General features: G+C 46.5%; 1 protein-coding gene across 1 annotated transcript in view; it reads right to left on the reverse strand.

The window, feature by feature from the left end:
* The window catches only part of CNTLN (centlein), a 1434305-nt gene that overhangs the window by 941659 nt on the left and 473398 nt on the right, over positions 1-19248 (reverse strand). Inside the window, exon 8 of the mRNA XM_078675976.1 lies at positions 1185-1347. Within this exon, the coding sequence (XP_078532102.1) occupies positions 1185-1347 (163 nt within the window). The remainder of the gene's footprint in view (positions 1-1184; positions 1348-19248) is intronic.

Here is a 19248-nt window from a genome sequence, read left to right on the forward strand (position 1 = left end):
ATACACGGAAGCCAAGGAGCTGTTAAAACGATTGGTGAGGCCGCTCATTTTATACAACTGCTGCTAATATACTTAAAATGACCTTCTGTGTTGAGCTTTTAATATCAGACACCTATTAATCTGCTTATTTTAGACTAGGTTTTATCCAATATACATTTTTGTACTCTTTCCCCTCTCTTTAAAGAAATATGACATTCTTAACAATTAAAGCATTCATAGAATGCAGGCTGGTATTTTTATCTCCTCAGCTACTTCGGTATTTTTGTTGTAATTTTTTTTGCTAGGGGTAATTAAGATAAGGACGACTAATAATGTAAGATAAGCAATCCGGTCCCCCGGATGACCTGGACGAGTTTAGAAAGCATGGTTTCAAATGTATTTCTTCCATGAAAAACTACGGTAGCAATGATTTCCAGAGAACTAAGCACCTTCTCCAAAGGCCATTAAATGCGAGATCTACACATTCTCTGCTTGTGGTTGAGTTGAACTGCATTTCACTATTATTATTATTGCTGCCATTAGACTGCTGAATGGTAGTCAAAGGACATGCAGGCACTTGGTCACTTATGATTATGCCTGGATCGTCCTAAAAGGTCTTCGACTCACCAGAGTGCCACTGTAGATTATAGTATGCATTTTAGCAAAAGCGGTTTATTTTTTATCTCGAATTTTGTTGGATACAAATAGCATGTAATCTATGTCATAGCACATTACCACTTTATCCCTTTAATGTGACGGATCCTTGGTGTCGTCTGCATGAACATTTAATTTTTTGATATTGTTCATCTGTGACTTCTTCATGCATGAATTTCTTATGTGTGTACAATATAGATTATATTGACATTCTGTGCAATAAATCTTATGTATGACTCCCACTCAATACCCACCGTATCTCTCGACCCACAATAACCCAACACCCTGATTCAAAGGCATGCTGCCGCCTCTATATTCAGGCAACTGGATGCCTGAAATTGCAATCATACGCTGACTGCTTGAGCACTGGGAAGGTTTTATAGCGTGTCCTACTCTATTTACCTCGATGGTAGAACACTGTATGTGATTGCACTCAAGTGTACTCCTATCAAGCGTCAATCGCAATGCACTGCAATGGGTACACGTGATTTGACACATAATGAGTAGTAAAAAAAAGAATGCAGGATGGTCTAGAATCCAAAAACCCTTACCTTTTGATAAGACAAGACTTCAGCTGTGTGAGCATCTTCCTGATTTCGAAGCACTTTCTGAGTGTCCATATTGAGAGCCTGGAGCTGCTGGATCAGCTCTGCCTGCTGTGCTGCATGTTCAGTGCTTTGCTTGTAAAGATTCTGCAGCTCCTGCAACTCCTTCCTGTGCCAAGCAAGCAAGAAAGACACTCGCATCACAAACCAAATACAATTACCATTCGCCTCCCGAACAAAACACTTTAGCTTGAACGTAAAATTATTCCATCTTTTACGTTGAAATGACACAAATGTTGACAAGTGTACTGACAGCAATCCACTTCCCGAAGGCAGGGAAAGGATGATGCTGTGTGGTATCAATAACACTCCACATTGTGGGCCTTGTGCTATGGAGTGGATGCTGGCAGAAGTTATTGACATAGTGCTCTTAGAGTTCTCAGAATTAAAACTACAGCAGTTAGAGAGTCGAGCAAACCAAACATTGACTGACAACACAACCTGCATCAACCAAGGACATGCAAATGAAGCGCACGAGGGGGAGAGCAGTGACCAGGTGTCACCTGCGAGGATAGTCCCAAAATATTTCAATTACTACATTTATTAGTCATTTTATGTACATTAGCATTAATTGGTATGTACACGGAACTGCTAGAAAAGATTATTGCCGCCCATATAAGATAACAATCGAAAGAATTCTGCTCTGGAAAGGACAAACCTATTTTATTGGCTATTATGAGAACTATTTAGTTCTCTGCAGTAAAGGAATGTGCATGCTTTTGGTATTTAGGTGATTCCCAAAGTCTCATTGTTACCCAGCGTTATGGGGTGCTTCAGAATGGTTAACAAATAATGTGTTTGCATGGTGGCACCAGTATTAATCACAATTGCACCGCCTTTATCACCTTCCACCAGTGTGTCAAAGAGAAATTAGAATCAGCTTGAAGAAAACTGCATCTCCAACATCCCACGTTATTTCTCAAGTTCACTGAGAGGTTCCCAAATGGTTACTTTTATTCATCTTCAAATGTATTGAGGACCGATGCATGCCTCGGCTGAGCGTCCTGTAAAGCTGCCAGGACGCCAGTGGACTCTAAAACGTGTACCCTTTAAGGTAGGCCCTTTTGTGTCAAATTGTTATTTTCAGTGTTTTCGATAATCCAATTTTGTTGAATCTTTCTTCAGTATTGAGGCTTTTGTCATTTTCTTCTGCTGGTAGCTGTGAATCTCTATTCATTGTCTCAATTCTTTGCTTATATGCCTATTCTTTTTTTCTGAAAGAGCCTGCACATTTTAACGTTTGGTAGTGGCACTTTATTTACTAATCATGTAAGCGATTTTTCCAATGCAGAGATTGAATATCCAATTGAGATCCAACACCCCCAAAACGTATACAGATAAAGAAGTAACTACATGCACTAAAAAACACAAAATGTGCCAATAAAGAATTTGATAAAATACTCAGAATTTCGTAATCCAAAAGGCACAGAAGGAACCTATCCCATTTCCCAAGCTTTTTGTTACAAACTGGCAAATGATGACAACCAAAGCAGTCATGTTGGATTCTTAACACACAAAAAATCCAACCGCATTAATTAATTGTCAACAAACAACGCCAAGGGTAGGTTACCACAGCTTCAGTACTACTACAAAGAACTAGCCCCATCTGAATTTCGAGATCTTGTCCAAGTGAGTAGGCCAACTGGTTGCCCCCTGACTCTTGTCTACCACACATTTTTAGAAACTTTCTTTTAACAACTTCAGCCACCATCCCAGTTATACCACTAATTAACAACGCCTTAAAGACAGCAGTTTTTCCAGAATACATAAAAAGACATACATATTCCTGTTATTTAAGAAAACAAACCTGGACCCCAACAAATAAAGACCTATAACAAACGGACCATTCCTGGGTAAACTAATCGAAAGAGCAGTCTTTGCCCAGGTGTCACAATCATTTAAGAAAAGTCCCTACTTTCCGACTTTCAAACAGGATCACGAAGTGGAGGAGACACTGAATCGGTCCTTATCTTCATCTGGGACACCTTTAGAAACACAGTAGAACCTATAGGGCTGTGGACTTCCTTCTCTTGGACATTCTGCCTGCCTTAGACACAGTAGACCATTACACACTCATCCAAAGGTTTGAGGAAGCCAAAATAGAGGGTAAGACTTTCACTTGGACGACATTCTACTGCCACAATGTAACAAAAGTCATCCATACTTCTTTCTCATCAAAACCCTACACCACAGAAGCAGAAGTCTCTCAAGGCTCTATTATCTCACCCATGCTTTTCAACATCTGCATTACATTTTTACCATAACCACGCTGATTCTACTTCAACTGAAAAACCCCAAGGGCAATACAATCTTCAGTTGCCGCTTGCCCATTGATCACAGGGTGACATGGAGTCCCTGTGAGAAGTTGGCCTGGCATATGCTGTCTACTATTCTAGTGGGCACCTTGCACCAGTCCAAACGACCCCTTATTGATGGTAGGTTTAAGACAACCTTATAGAAAGCTATCCTAGTGGTAGCTGTGGAGAGCAGCCTTCAGGCTAAGTCTTGAAGGAATGTAAAGCAGCTTGTTTTATCAGTCTATAATCTCATGATATGACCAAATGAAAGGAGAAGCACACCATGAATATATATAAAATATATATATTTATTCTAAACACATCCCTCTTGTCTTTTTATGAGGCTAGAGGCAAAAGAACATTCAGTAAACTTATTTAGCACACAGTAAATTAGCACAATATATGATTAGCCCTAGGGGCGTCACAAACCATATACTAAGAAAGTGGTATAAGAACCACGACTGACATAGATACAAGGCATAGAGCCTTTAGAACCGCTGGGGCCACCAGGAACCACCCAAGGTAGTTACACAGGGGACCCACGGGGGACACGTGCAGTGTCTAAACACAGCCACGAATCACCATTAACTTCTATGGGGAAAGTCGCGGTTGGAAAATTACAGATTCAGGACACTTAGAAGAGGACTAGGTCCAGGGAGGACCTGGCCTGGCAACTTGGACTGGATTGGTCTAAGGAGGAGCAGGGTTGAGACAGATTTGCATATGGCTGGGTCCAAACCGGAGTGGTGTGGTGAGCATTAAAAACAATGGATTTAGGCCCAGATCTCCATACTTGGGGTGAGTGTTTGACATTGTTCAGCATTCCAGCCATCAATTGTTCTTTTTGAAAATATTTTATAATAATCACTTTTATTAAAAATTGCAATGTGTGAATTTATAAAAATATACATTTGATTACTGTATTGGTGTCTTTTTGACAAAGATAATAGTTTTGCTTTATATAAGTTTGGGCCACTTAGTGCTGTGTTGTTCAGCTGTGACTCTTGTGGATCCCTTCGTGTGCCTCTTGTAGATGTTGTTGCAAGGCATGTGGAGCAGCTGATGTTTTCGGGTATAATCGACGCTATATAAAACTCAACATAAAAATATTAATAATTGGAATAATACATCTGAAAATAATGATTTGAAAGTTAAAAGGTCTGTACAAGAGACAGACTCCATACTGACCTGTACTGAGTTGGTCAACCTCTTAGCGAACACTCAGAATAAGGACCCTGATACCAGCACTGCCTATATACACATGAGTCTTCATGTCCCTTGCTTGGAATTTTAGCTGACCAGTTCCAAATACTATCTTATGGATCTAGTTGCTGGCATATGAGTTCATAAACCTGAGACTCTGTCATGCAGTAGTCTGCGCTGTAACCCGCGACCCAACCACCCAAGATTTCTTTGTGATATTCCACATAGTTGGTGAGAAGTGAGCACACAAATACCAGCCATAATAGTGAATAATATCAACCTCCAACAGACTAGTGACAACAGACTCTGGTATGTTAATGAATTCTTGAGACCTGGGTGAAAAAATATTCAACAGCGCTGCAAGGCCATACTACTGTCAAAACAGTCTATACAGATCTCTGATAAAATAACATAACATATGACAACCTCTGATTGCTGTGGATTGCGCCCCAACCCCAGATTATCTCCCTGTAAACTCTGGACCAAGACTGTTGTATAGTGACCTCGAGCCCCAGATCAACTCCCAGTTTAGTCTGGCTCCACTTTTCATTCCGGTTAACTTCTGTCACCAGCTGTAATGTTTCAGGCAGGTGCTGATGCTCTTCTGAATAATGGGGGCCCAAGTGATTCCCCAACCAGTTTAGGAGAGCAGTGGTATGCACTATGGTCATTTTTTGGGAGTACTTATTTATTTATATTTCCGTTTAATTCTAAGGTGTGGGTGTGGAGGAAACTTACTATGTGCTTAGGCAAACAAAAAAGTAAGGAAAAATTTCGTTCTGAAGATTTAGAAGTGAAAAAGATGGTCCTGTTAAATTAAATAAAAATTGGATGCTCTTATTTTAAGTGGAGAGTATACGAAGAGAACCACATAAAGTCACCAGCAAATACTAATGTTAGTCCACTCAAATTGCTGCATTCTGGTAAACTACTTCAAAATAGTGAAATATCACGTACTGCGATACACAACATGTTCTAGATGTATGCAATTTTATGCAAAATATTGCATATATATATATATAGCGCCACCCACCGAAGGAAAAGAACTGCGGAACTGAAGGGAACTCCACATACCAGCATGCCTCACTCACGCCTATCGTGGCATCCACCAGGGGGCAAACAACAATTGGGATAATCTACACTTCAGTGTTTAGATGCTTCCGGCTTCCTTTTGAGAAAGGTCAATGCTGACCGAAATGCATCAGGGATCAAAACGCCAGCGCATTACATCGGAATAAAAGAATTTCGTTTCACCTAATGAGTGCGGCTCACCTTCTTCTTTCCAGAAGTTTCTTGATAGATAGATAGATAGATAGATATATATATATATATATAGATATATATATATATATATATATATATATGAATGGGTTTGCCACTAGATGGGACACACTCACAGACGTCCTTAAAGATCGAGGAAGGTCCGACACGGAGCCCCACCTGACGCGTTTCGGGCCACCGCCCTTTGTCGAAGGAGGATTTGCAAGAAATGAACGCAAGGGGGCCTCCAATCCTTTTCCCTCTTTTATTCACGGGACTAATCAACCAAACTCAGGTGAGTACTTTGCAAGGCATTATGGGATTGGAAGTCCATATTATACCGAAGTGGGCTGCAGTTCAACTCAAGATCAAATCCACAATTTACTGGGCTCAGCACCAGTTACCTTCCCCAGTGTCCACAAACAAAGTCTGTTCCGCATACTGTAGTTCACGAACATCGCAGACCACAGCGGACCTGCACTACTTGCACGGCGGTGTAATCCCGTGACCTGGCAGGCCGCATTAAATGAAAGAAAGGGTTTGCCACTAGATGGGACACATTCACTGACGTCCATAAAGATCGAGGATGGTCCGACAATAAGCCCCACCTGACGCGTTTCGGGCCACCGCCTTTTGTCGAAGGAGGATTTGCAAGTAATGAACACAAGGGAGCCTCCAATCCTTTTCCCTCTTCTATTCACGGGACTAATCAACCAAACTCAGGTGAGTACTTTGCATGGCATTATGGGATTGAAAGTCCATATTATACCCAAGTGGGTACCGGGCTCAGCACCAGTCACCTTCCCCAGTGTCCACAAAGTCTGTTCCGCATACTGTAGTTCACGAACATCACAGACCACAGCGGATCCGCACTACTTTCACGGCGGTTTCATCCCGCGACCTGGCAGGCCGCATTAAATGAAAGAAAGGGTTTGCCACTAGATTGGATGCACTCGGGTTTAATATGGACTTCCAATCCCGCAACACTACACCCAGTTATATCAGTCTGGGGGGGGGGGTTCCGATGAGCAAGGATTGGAGGGGTTTCTAGGCTCCATACAATTACCCACAGCTACAGAAGAGCACCAAGCAAACATTAACAGCCAGATCACGTTAGAGGAGATCAGAGATGCCATCGATCCATGGCCTTGGGAAAACACCTGGGCCAGATGGCCTACCGGCAGAGTACTACAAGGCATATCCGGTGTCTCTCACACAAAGCCTCCATACTCTATACACTACCACCTTAGAGGAGCGAGAACTTCCTCCCTCAGTGCGAGAGGCATACCTGGTATCCCTATTAAAGCCAAATAAAGATCCCATGGAACTTGATTCCTACAGGCCTTTGGCCCTACTTAATACAGATTACAAAATACTTGCAAAGGTGTTTGTGGATAGATTAGCGCAGGTGGTTCCTACACTGGTCCATACTGACCAGAATGGCTTTGTGCCCTCCCGGAGCACTTCCCTTAACCTGAGACGTTTTTTCAGAGTAGTGACGGATGCTGTGCAAGAGTGGCCGAGAGCAGGATGTCTAATATTAGACTTGGAAAATGCCTTTGAATCCCTAGAATGGGACTACCTGTCTGCGGCACTACAGAAATATGACTTAGGCCCAGGGTTCCTTCAATTAGTTAATCTGCTTTACATCGGCCCTACGGTAAGGGTCCAAATGGGACCATACATCTCGGACGATATCCCGATGCGTAAAGGAACTAGGCTGAGGTGCCCTCTGTCCCCCCTCCTCTTCGCGCTCGCAATAGAACCATTGCCAGAGACGATAGGCACCACACTGGGAGACGGTATACCTCTAGGAGATGCCGTGCACCAGGTATCGCTCTATGCTGACGATCTTCTCGTATATATAAAAGACATAGAGAGAGTTCTTGACCAGCTGGAACACCTGTTGCAGAGCTTTGCTGCAATCTCTGGGCTGCGGGTGAATGTCAAAAAATCCTGAATATATGCATTTAACGAGGGGGGTCAAGACCCAGACTTCACTATTAGCGGTAGAAAGGTGCAGTGGAGAGAAGACACTTTCCGATACCTGGGTATCCAGATCTATCGCCAGTCGAAAGATATGTTTGACGGGAACCTGGTAAGAGCTCTGGCGTTAATCCAGTCGCAAATGCAATTTTGGGGCACACTTCCACTTGCAGTAACAGGTAGAGTGGCACTAGCCAATATGGTAATCCTCCCTATGCTCTTATATTACTATGCAAATCTACATATCTATACATCCCTGCTTCCTTCTTTGCCACATTAGAGAAACAGGTTAGAGACTTCATATGGGGAAATGCCCGGCACAGAATGACGCTAACAAAGCTGTACTTACCAACAGACCAGGGGGGCCTAGCGGCACCCTGCTTTGAGCCCTGCTATTTAGCTGCTCAACTGCAGTGGATAGCCTGATGGCTAGCGAATAGGAACCGCACATACACGGCCACTGCGCAGCGACCCTACTCACTTGGACAAATTGTTAGACTCTTCCACACTACCACGAAGTCGAGGACACCAGAGCCATTGTTACTTGCAGTGGCATACAAATGCTTCCCAGGAGCTTATACATAACCCGAGACGTTATTCCCTATGTGCCAGCGATACCATTGGAGGGATCTCCTAGAGGCCACGCGGTGCTCACGGCATAGTCAATTGAGGGAGTGGCAGGAGAGAGGTGTTCAGACTCTCGGGGATTTATACTGTGATGGAGCACTCACACCACACACTGACGGCCAGATGGGGGGACATGACTACAGAGTTACAGCCGCACCTTACCATACAGTACTTGCATGTCATGGGGCGTGGCAGACACCTCATATGCTGGTTCGCCGCCTCGCTTAGGACCCATACAGCAGTAAGCCTGGATTCCTTCCGCCGCAAGTGAGAGCTGGACCTGGGGTGCCAATTCGCAGATAAGGAATGGACTCAGATACTGGAGAGCCCAACACGCATTCCCAGAAACATGCGGTTCAGGCAAATTCAGCTGTATATAATCCACAGGGCCTACCTCACACCTGCTAAGTTCAATCGGTATTTTAATCGAGCAGACGCAGCGTGCCCAAGATGCGCTGAGATGGGAGCTGAGCTAATACACATGTTATGGAGCTGCCCCGGATAATTATATATTGGTGCGAGGTAGCCAGAATGTTACATACATGCACAGGCCGCAAACTGCCTTTTGAATGGCCAGTATACTTACTACACAGATTCAGGAGAACGTCAGCCGCTAAGGTAACATCTAGGTTCCTAGATTTAGGGATGATCGTAGCTAAAAGATTGCTAACTAAAAAGTGGAAAGCAACAGATCCATCACATGCGCAGGCATGGTGTCATTCATTGCTAGCATATTGCTAGCATGGGCCAAGGCAGAAAGCATCGCCATCAGGGGCGAGGAAACAATGGGTCTATGCCAGGACCCCATTGCAACACATTGGGATGCTCTTTTAATCGAGCTGCAGCAGAATGAGGGCGGGACCTGAGAGACCTTCCAACTAAGTGACACGTGGACAGGTGGCATAAAACAGGCATGTCACTTGAGTGTAAACGGAGGTCTTCCATGGGCAAATACGTGTCAATCATGAGACTACACAGGCGCGTACGCCACAAACATGAGACACCAAGAAATACATTAGCAAGGCAACACTACACAAGCATATGCGGGTAGGTGGGAACAAGTATTACGGGCGAGGTCAATGTTGTTTTTTGTTGTATCTTCTTTTCTTATGTTAAATGTGTTCGAACTAAACAAACTCTTGCAAAACTTCACATTTACCGTACTTGCACTTAATTGTACCTAACTGTAAACCTTACACAAAGTGAAACGATGACTAAAAGAGAAATAATGTAGTTGCTTCTAAATTCGAAAATGCTGTTAAAATACACTCGATATAATTGCTAAGCACTGCGCCGTCAGATTTATACTCTGAACCATACTGATGGCCTGCTAATGTGTACACATTGTATCAAATGCACCTGCCATAGAAAAAGCAATGTGTATGTATTTAAATTCACGTAAGAATGCATAAATTCAATAAAAGAGATTTAAACAAAAAAAGAATAATTTGTTGACCCGCGTGAGACCACAGACCTCGGTCCACCGTCGTCACTCTCCCCACAGCGCTGCGGTGATCTGCTCTACCTACCGCCAGTCATCCCGCTGCCTCAGGGTTCGAGACTCCCCTCAGCCTGCTCCCGCCCATGTCAGCTGCATTAATTTTTTATTTAATTTACTCCCTGCATACTTTCCCACTTTTAATTTAACTCTCTCCCTGCCTACTTTCCCGCCCTTTCTCCACCCTCCCATCCTGCGTCCGGCCCAGCTCTCATTTCTCAGCCTATCGTCCCTCCCCTCTCCCCGCCATATGTTGGCCGCTACGCGGTCGCGCAGATGACGCGCCGCAGGCGCGCCAAAGGCAAGCCCGTCTGCGCCCATCCGCGCCTGGACTGCGCCCAGCGCCAGAACCCCTGCCCCCCGGAAACACCACGACGCCCGTCTGCACTACGACACGAGCACCCTCCACGCACTCAACTCCAGTCGAGAACACACCTGCTACCAGGCAACCCTGGAGTGCACCCAAGGACTCTTCACCTGCCGGAACTACAACTTCTCCAGCATCCGGCCAGCCACGCCACCCACCAAGGAACCCAATTACCTCAGATGCATTCTCCTCAACACCCGCTCCGCCTGCAAACACGCCGTCGAGCTCTGGGAATTCCTTGATTCTACCTCCCCTGACGTCGCCTTCCTGACAGAGACCTGGCTCAACCCTGCCTCCGCACCCGACATCGCCATTGCCATCCCGGAAAGATACAGGATCACGCGCAGGGACCGCACCAACGGAACAGGAGGAGGAATCGCCATCGTCCACAGGAACACCATCAAAGTATCGACCAACACCGACGACACCCTCAGCACTGCCAAACACATGCACTTCCAGATCCACACCGATCCAAACACCACCCTCAGAGGAACCCTCGTCTACCGATCCCCTAGACCCCGACCACAGTTCAGCGACTCCATCACAGACTTCATCAGCATGCACGCCCTCGCCTCCACTGACTACATCCTCCTAGGAGACCTGAACTTTCATCTCGAGAACAACAACAACACCAACTCCACCACCCTGCTCGACAACCTCGGACTCAGACAGCTCGTGACAACACCCACCCACACCCCCGGCCACACGCTCAACCCCATCTTCACCGCAAGCCCCCATGTCTCCTTCAACCACACCACTGAACGCCACTGGACCGACCACCACTGCATCCACTTCACCTTCAGGAAGCCCACCAAGCACCACCTCTCCCAACCACTGCCGCGATGATACTGGAGCAAAGTCACCGATGACCAGCTCACCTCCGCCCTCGCCCAGAACCCACCCACCGACCCCGACACCGCCGTCCGCAACCTCAGACAATAGATCAACGACTGCGCCAACATCCTCGCCCCGCTCAAGACACCATCCAACAACCACACCAGCAAGAAAGCCACCTGGTTCACCGAAGACCTCAGGCCTCAAAAAGAACATGCCGAAAACTGGAGAAGAACTGGCTCCGCAAACGATCACCGGCCACAAGAACGCCACCCACAGACATCACCAACTCATTAGAACCGCCAAGAGTGCCTCATTCAAGGACCGCCTAGACAGCAACGCACACAATAGCAAGGAGCTCTTCAAAATCGTGAAGGAGCTCTTCAACATCGTGAACAAACTCTCCAACCCCAGCTCCAACGCCAACGACATCCCACCGTCACAAGACCTATGCGACTCTCTGGCTACCTTCTTCCACTGCAAGATCACCGACATCCACAACAGCTTCAACGCTACGAGCGCCCCAACAGCCACCACCCCCACCACCAACACATGCACTGACCAGCTACTCTCCTGGGCAAGTGTCAACGACAAGGACACCAGCGATATCATGAAGACCATCCACTCGGGCTCACCGCTAGACCCATGCCCCCACCACATCTTTAACAAAGCCAGTGCATCCATCGCACCCCAGCTCAGCAAGGCCATCAACATCTGCTTCGAGACAGCAACCTTCCCGGAAATCTGGAAACACGCAGAGATCAACGACTTACTCAAGAAACCAAAGGCGGACCCCAAAGACCTCAAGAACCTCCGGCCCATCTCCCTGCTCCCTTTTCCGGCTAAGGTCACCGATAAAATAGTCAACAAACAGCTGACCCGCTACCTTGAAGGCAACAACATCCTGGACCCATCCCAGTCCAATTTCCGCAGCAACCACAGCACTGATACCACCCTCATTGCCGCCACGGATGACATCAGGACCCTGCTAGACAACGGAGAAACAGTAGCCCTCATCCTCCTGGACCTCTCAACCGCCTTCGACACAGTCTGCCACCACACCCTATGCACAGGCCTACACAACGCCGGAATCCAAGGGAAGGCCCTGGACTGGACCACCTTCTTCCTTTCTGGCAGAACCCAGAGAATCCACCTCCCCCCTTCCGCTCCAATGCCACCGAGATCATCTGCGGCATACCCCAGGGCTCGTCCCTCAGCCCAACGCTGTTCAACATCTACATGGCACCCCTTGCCCACGTCGCCCGTCAACACGACATCAACATCATCTCCTACGCCGACGACACCCAGGTGATCATCTCCCTCACCAAAGACCCTCACACAGCCAAAACCAACCTCCACGAAGGAATGAAGGCCGTTGCCGACTGGATGAGGATCAGACGACTGAAGCTGAACTCGGACAAAATGGAGGTCCTCATCCTTGGGTCCACCCCTTCGGCCTGGGACGACTCCTGGTGACCGACCGCACTGGGAACCGCTCCAACTCCCACTGACCACGCACGCAACCTGGGGGTCATCCTCGACTTCACCCTCACCATGACTAAGCAGGTCAACGCCATCTCCTCCTCCTGCTTCAACACCCTCCGAATGCTACGCAAGATCTTCAAATGGATCCCCACTTGAACAAGAAGAACAGTCACCCAGGCCCTCGTCACCAGCAGGCTGGACTACGGCAACGCCCTCTACGCAGGAGCATCGGCCAAACTCCTAAGACGGCTGCAACGCATCCAAAACGCCTCGGCACGTTTGATCCTCGACATCCCCCACCGCAGCCACATCATCCCCCACCTTAGAGACCTACACTGGCTCCCCGTCAACAAGAGGATAACCTTCAAGCTCCTCACCCATGCACACAAAGCCCTCCATGACACCGGCCCAGCGTACCTCAACAGACGACTCAGCTTCTACACCCCCACCCGCAAGCTCTGCTCTGCCGACCTCGCCCACGCTGCTGTCCCCCGCATCCTAAGAACGACAGCTGGAGACAGATCCTTCTACCACCTCGCCGCCAAGGCTTAGAACACCCTCCCCACCAACCTACGGCAGACCCAAGACCTACTGGCCTTCAGAAGACTACTCAAAACCTGGCTCTTCGATCAGTAGCAGCGTCCCTCCCCAGCGCCTTGAGAACCTGACAGGTATGTAGTGCGCTTTACAAGTGTCCTGACTGATTGATTGATTGATTGATTGGTGCACTGACCCCTTGATAAAGGCAATAGGGCCGCTTTTTATATTTTGGTATTCTAACCCTATGAAAAAGTCACTAGGTCTTTGACAAAGTCAGTAAGTGTGCCTTATTTAAAATTACTCCCTTTATATTGTTACAACAAATAGTTAGCGGGGAGGGGTTGACAATCAAACCCATGCCGCATACAGGAATGGACATCTTACTTTATTTATTTTTTAAACAATGATATTCACTGGAAAAAAAAACAAAGATTAAAGTGATGTTACAGGAATTGGAATAATATCTTTATATTTAAAAACCTTAGAAAATCAGTGAAAAACCAAAGGGTAAAGGACCGTTATATTTCGGCAAAAAGGTCAGTTAAAATATACCATTTCAAACTAACAAAATGGGGAGAGGATGTAGCCTTACAGCTAAAGCAGTCTACCTCGAAGCTGCGGAACCGGGTTCGAGCCTCGGCAACGACGCTCACCATCCTGTGATTCTGGGCAAATCACTTAATCTCCTCATGCCTAACAAAAATGAATGTGTCCATCTGAAACAAAACTGGTGCTCATGTAAAGTGCTCTGATACCCAATGTCTCGGGTCTAGTTTGCGCTAAATAAAACCCTCCAAAAAAAAAACCACTGAACTTCACCAGTCATAGTTATCTCAAGTAACTATAACTCGTGCACTAAAGTAACTATAAATCAAGTGCTTAAAATACATTCAATGGGCCAGGCTTGTTCCCCTGCCAACAAAAGAGCTAAATCCCAGATGGAAATATTTGGCCCTTACAACCAAATGCAGAAATTGCAAGTACAGAGAGGAGACCCTGCTGCACCCGGTGTGTTGTTGCCAAGGCCTGCTACAGCAACGTCGAAAGCTGTTAAAACCAATGTGTCTATCCAAAGAGGTCCAGACATGCAATGAAGCAGTATCTGCCCTGTTCTGTTGCAGCTCACCAACTGAACTGGCCAAATTAGGGATATATTTGTCAGAGGTGCGTGCCCAGCTATCTGTATAAGAAGGGCTTGACGATACGATTGCAATTAGCACAAACGGCCAGTAAACATGTAGTGAAGAGGCCTGTCAGCCAGCTACAACACAAACTGTAATATCCTATAAAACGCACACCAGAACTTTAAGCCTCAAGGCTGTTAGACAATTCAGCGGTTCGAATGGATGGCACCAGCCTTTTTCCATCTTGCTTCCTGAGGGCATCAAGACTGGGTACTGACACTAACTTTTAAACTAACGGCTGCTAAGAGATATTTTTACGAGAGTCACACATGTAAATGCCCTTTTGGAAGAACTTGTACTGTTCATAATTATAAAGTGCAAACTCTAACAAATTTTAGTAATTGTTTTATTTATTTAGGGAATATTGCAAATGATTTTCAGTAATTGTGCAATAAAATCTTCATTCATTCATTCATTCTATAACTCATGCCTTCCCCAGGCACTGCTAGTTACCTAACATATTACATCACTCATGACATGTTTTATGGCATCATTGATAGCATCACTACAACATTTGAAATTACATCATTGATGACAACTCTTAGCAAGGCCGGGCCCTTTAACTGAGCCCAAACAAAGCTGTTGCCGCTCAATCTCCAAGCATGAAGATGGAGATCATAAATGCCCAGCTGCAGAACCCTGCTCCGTTGCTTCCTTCTGGAGGGGCAGCCTGATGGGAAAACAAATGCTCAAGCCTAAGAGCTCTGGATACCATACTCTTCATGCCCAATGCAGGGCCACTAGAATAACTTGGGCCCTGTCTGTCCTGATGATCTTCTGAACTCTGAGCAGAACAGGTATCGGCGGGAAGGCATTCTGGAGTCCCGAATTTCACTGTAGGCAAAATGAGTCTCCTAATAAGACACAGTGGAAACTCCAATGCGCAGTACTGCTGAGATTGAGCCTTGGCTCTCCCCATTCGCAGAAGAGACCTTAGACCACCTCTGGGTATAACTGCCCGTCATAATCCGATAGGCATCCAAAGCTGAGTTTGTCCACTCTGGCATTCAATGATCCGGCCAGTTTAATCACCAGGAAGATTTGTTTGCGATCCAACCATTTCCAGACTTAACATGTCTCCTAGCACAGGGCCCAGGACCCCCACTCCACCCTGCTTGTTGCAAAACCACATGATGGTCGTGTTGTTGATAAGCACCTGTACCAGCCTCCCCTCGAGGAATGAAGGAAGGCTTTCAGCGTAAAGCTGATGGCCCGCAGCTCCAGGAGGATGATATGGAGTCAAGACTTCGCCGGACACCTCTGATCTCCACCGCTCCCAAGTGCCTGCCCCATCCTTGAAGCAACACATCAGTCTCCACAGTTAGCTCCGGATGGGGTAGAGAGAGGGGTCTGCCGCTGACCCAACCTTGGTCCAATGGCCACCACTGCAGGTCTTTATCAGTATACTCTGAAATCTGGAGGAGGTCATCGACGACCCAATGATGCTGGGTCCACTGAGACTTCATATTCTACTGCAGAGCCCACATATGCCACTAGGCATGCTTAACCAGTAGTATGCAGGAGGCCATCAGTCCCAGCAGATCCAGAGTCAATTTCACTGGAATCGAGGACTGAGGTTAAAAGATCGGGATCATTGCCTCAATTTTATTTATTTATTTGCAGGTTTGTACCGCGCTGGCTTCACTCCCTGAGGAGTATCTCCGCGCCTTTGGCTTCTACAAATGAATTTAAGAGAAGGAGTCTTTAAAGCTGTTCTAGTCTAGGTTTACTGTTCAAACAGAAAGGTCTTCAGCATTTTCCTAAACGGAAGATGGTCTACACATAGCCTGAGGGATATAGGGAGGCTATTCCAGAGAGAGGGTCCAGCTATTGATAGTGTTTTGGTTCCATGTCTGGCCTTCTTAGCTCTGGGTACACACAGAAGACCTTGTTCACTTGATCTAAGTGTCCGAGTAGGAGTGTAGGGTATAAATTTGGTGGTCAAGTATGCAGGACCCATACCGTTCAGGCTTTTGTGTATGACGCAGCATACCTTAAATTTGGCCCTCTGTCTGACAGATAGCCAATGTAGTTTAGTCAGCAGAGGTTTAGAAGGCGTACGGGGAGGAGCATTCAGAACCAGGCGAGCAGCCGTGTTCTGAGCCACCTGAAGTCTGTTCATGACTCCTTCATTGGCAGACAGGAGCAAGCCGTTGCAGTAGTCCAGGCGACTCAAGACGAGCGCCTGGACCAGCGTCTTCCTGGTTGTATCAGGTAGAAATGGGAAGATTTTCCGCAGCATACCAATTATATGAAAGCATGCTCCCACCACCTGGTTGCCATGTTGTTTGAGAGTAAGCTCCTGATCCAAACGGACCCCCAGATTCTTGACAGTTTGTTTAGGCTTGGGCACTGGGCCAAGATCTTGTGGCCACCAATCTGGGGTCCAAAGCATTTTTACCTCACCAAACATCATGACTTCCGTCTTCCCAACGTTACACTGCAAATAGTTGGAGGACATCCATCGTGCCACTGCTCTCATGCCCTTGGAGAAAGAGTTTCTGACCTCAGGAGTAAAGATCTTAAAAGGAAAGAGGAGTTGAGTATCATCCGCGTAAGATATTGGGATGAAACCATATCTTCTCATGATGTTAGCCAGGGGTGCCACATATATGTTGAATAAGGTGGGGCTCAGACAGGAGCCCTGTGGCACCCCCTTGGAGATCTCAACTTCCTCTGACCTGTATGCACCCATAGCTACTTGCTGGGTGCGGTCCCTCAAGAAACTCTTTAACCATGCCAAGGCTTCTTGCTTTAGGCCGATGTTTGCCATACTGGTGGTCAGGATGGAGTGGGATACGGTGTCAAATGCCGCAGACAGATCCAACAGCACCAGGACAACAGAATAACCCCTGTCCTGGTACATGTGTAGATCGTCTGCGACTGACATCAGGGCGGTCTCCGTACTATGTCTGGGTCTAAACCCAGATTGGGACTGGTCCAGCACTTCAGTGGATTCAATATATTTAGACAATTTGTTGTTTACATGTTTTTCGATAATTTTGCCTAAAAACGGGAGCAGGGAGATGTCAATGTCCTGCACTCTCTTTTCTGGAGGAAAGGCACAAACCCTGTCCAGAACGGCACCGATTAAGAAGAGCGTTCGAGAAGGAGTCATGCGTGACTTCTGCATGTCGATAATGAACTCCAAAGATGAATGAAATTGATTGACAACTGTCTGGGGCAAGTTCGTCTTCAAAAACCAGTCATCAAGGTAGGGGGAAGATTGGGACCCCTGCCTCCAATGTTGTGCTGCAACCACCGTCATCACTTTGGGGTACACCTCAGGGGAACCGGTGAGACCAATGGGGAGCACAGTAAACTGAAAATTCTAGTGCCCCTCCACAAACCCCAGGTAGTGCCGATTGGCCTTCAGGACAGGTATATGGAAATAGGCATCCTGCAGATCAATGTCATCATCCAGTCTCCAGTATCTAGGGCAGAGAAGACCTGGACAAGTATGAGCATTTTTTATTTTTCCTGCTGGAGGAAGCCATTTGAGAGGGCGCAGGTCTAAAACAGGAAGAAGCCCTCCATCAATATTTGGCAACAGAAAGTAGAGAGAAATTAACCATGAATTAATTATGGCACAGGTACCCCTTGAATAGCCCCTTTGGCCAAATGGCTTGCAAGATGGACAGATGGTTCTCAGTCAGTCTGTCCAGAGATGGTGTAAGATGCACCGTAGTGGCAATGAAGGGCAGGCAATACCTCTTCCGGACTGTCTGCAGGAGTCAGTCTGATGTTATGGTCTGCCAACCCACCAAGAATCGTTGTATCCTGCTTCTAGCTGGGTGGCTGTGCTCCACATAGAGCACATTAAATAGGTATGGAAAGTACTTGCTGCGGGGTGAGATGATGGGGGGGGGGGGGGGGGGTTGGCTGAGTGATGCACAAATTCTGACCACAGGCAGGGGAGTTCGATGGACACCGCAGCCGCAAAACTGCTAGGCACCATGCTGAGGCTGATTAGGCTGCTTTTATGGGGTATCTCTCCTGAAACCGCAAAAGGAATGGTAGGGCTTATGTTGCTGGCCAGGTAGGGCAGATAAGTCCAGGGAGCGTGCCTTGGCCCCACTCTCTTTGAACCACTCCAGAGCAAAATCTGACTTGTCCCCAAACAGGCAAGTCCTACCAAAGGCATGTCCATGAGAGACAATTAGACATCACCGTAAATCAAGTTAACCACAGCAAATGATGGCAGCAAATGCCAACGCTGGTGACAATGGCTCGCATGGTGGAATAGGTGGTATCTAAGCCACAATGAATTGTGAACTTGGCCGGAGGTCTTATGGGACACCTGGGGGGGGACTAGAGCTACACATTTAATGTGTTAGCTGTGGGGAAATGGGGTGCATTATATGGTGTGGTTGTGTGACCTCACTGCGTAATACAGTACCAACCCCTTTAGGACCAGTCTGGTTTCAGATGTCAAACCTTGGCTCAACCCTGGGTAGCTGTGGCTCTGTGCAGTCAGGTTTACACAAAGAAAGACATTTAAAGAATTTAAACAGCACCAAAACAATTGAAGAAAGAAACTCAACACTCAAGAATTTCAACACCAATTTATAAAAATAGAGTATATTTATATACATTTATAAACATCAAAACAAAAAAGAACAAGAAACATATCAAGACTTTTCTCACAACCATGAACAAGCATTAGAAATTTCAGCAAATCCGACGCTTGGGAAGTTTTTAAGAAAAACTTGGTCAGAGTGGAATGCGG

The sequence above is a fragment of the Lissotriton helveticus genome, chromosome 2_1 (assembly GCF_964261635.1).
Source record: "Lissotriton helveticus chromosome 2_1, aLisHel1.1, whole genome shotgun sequence".
Classification (NCBI taxonomy): Eukaryota; Metazoa; Chordata; class Amphibia; order Caudata; family Salamandridae; genus Lissotriton; species Lissotriton helveticus.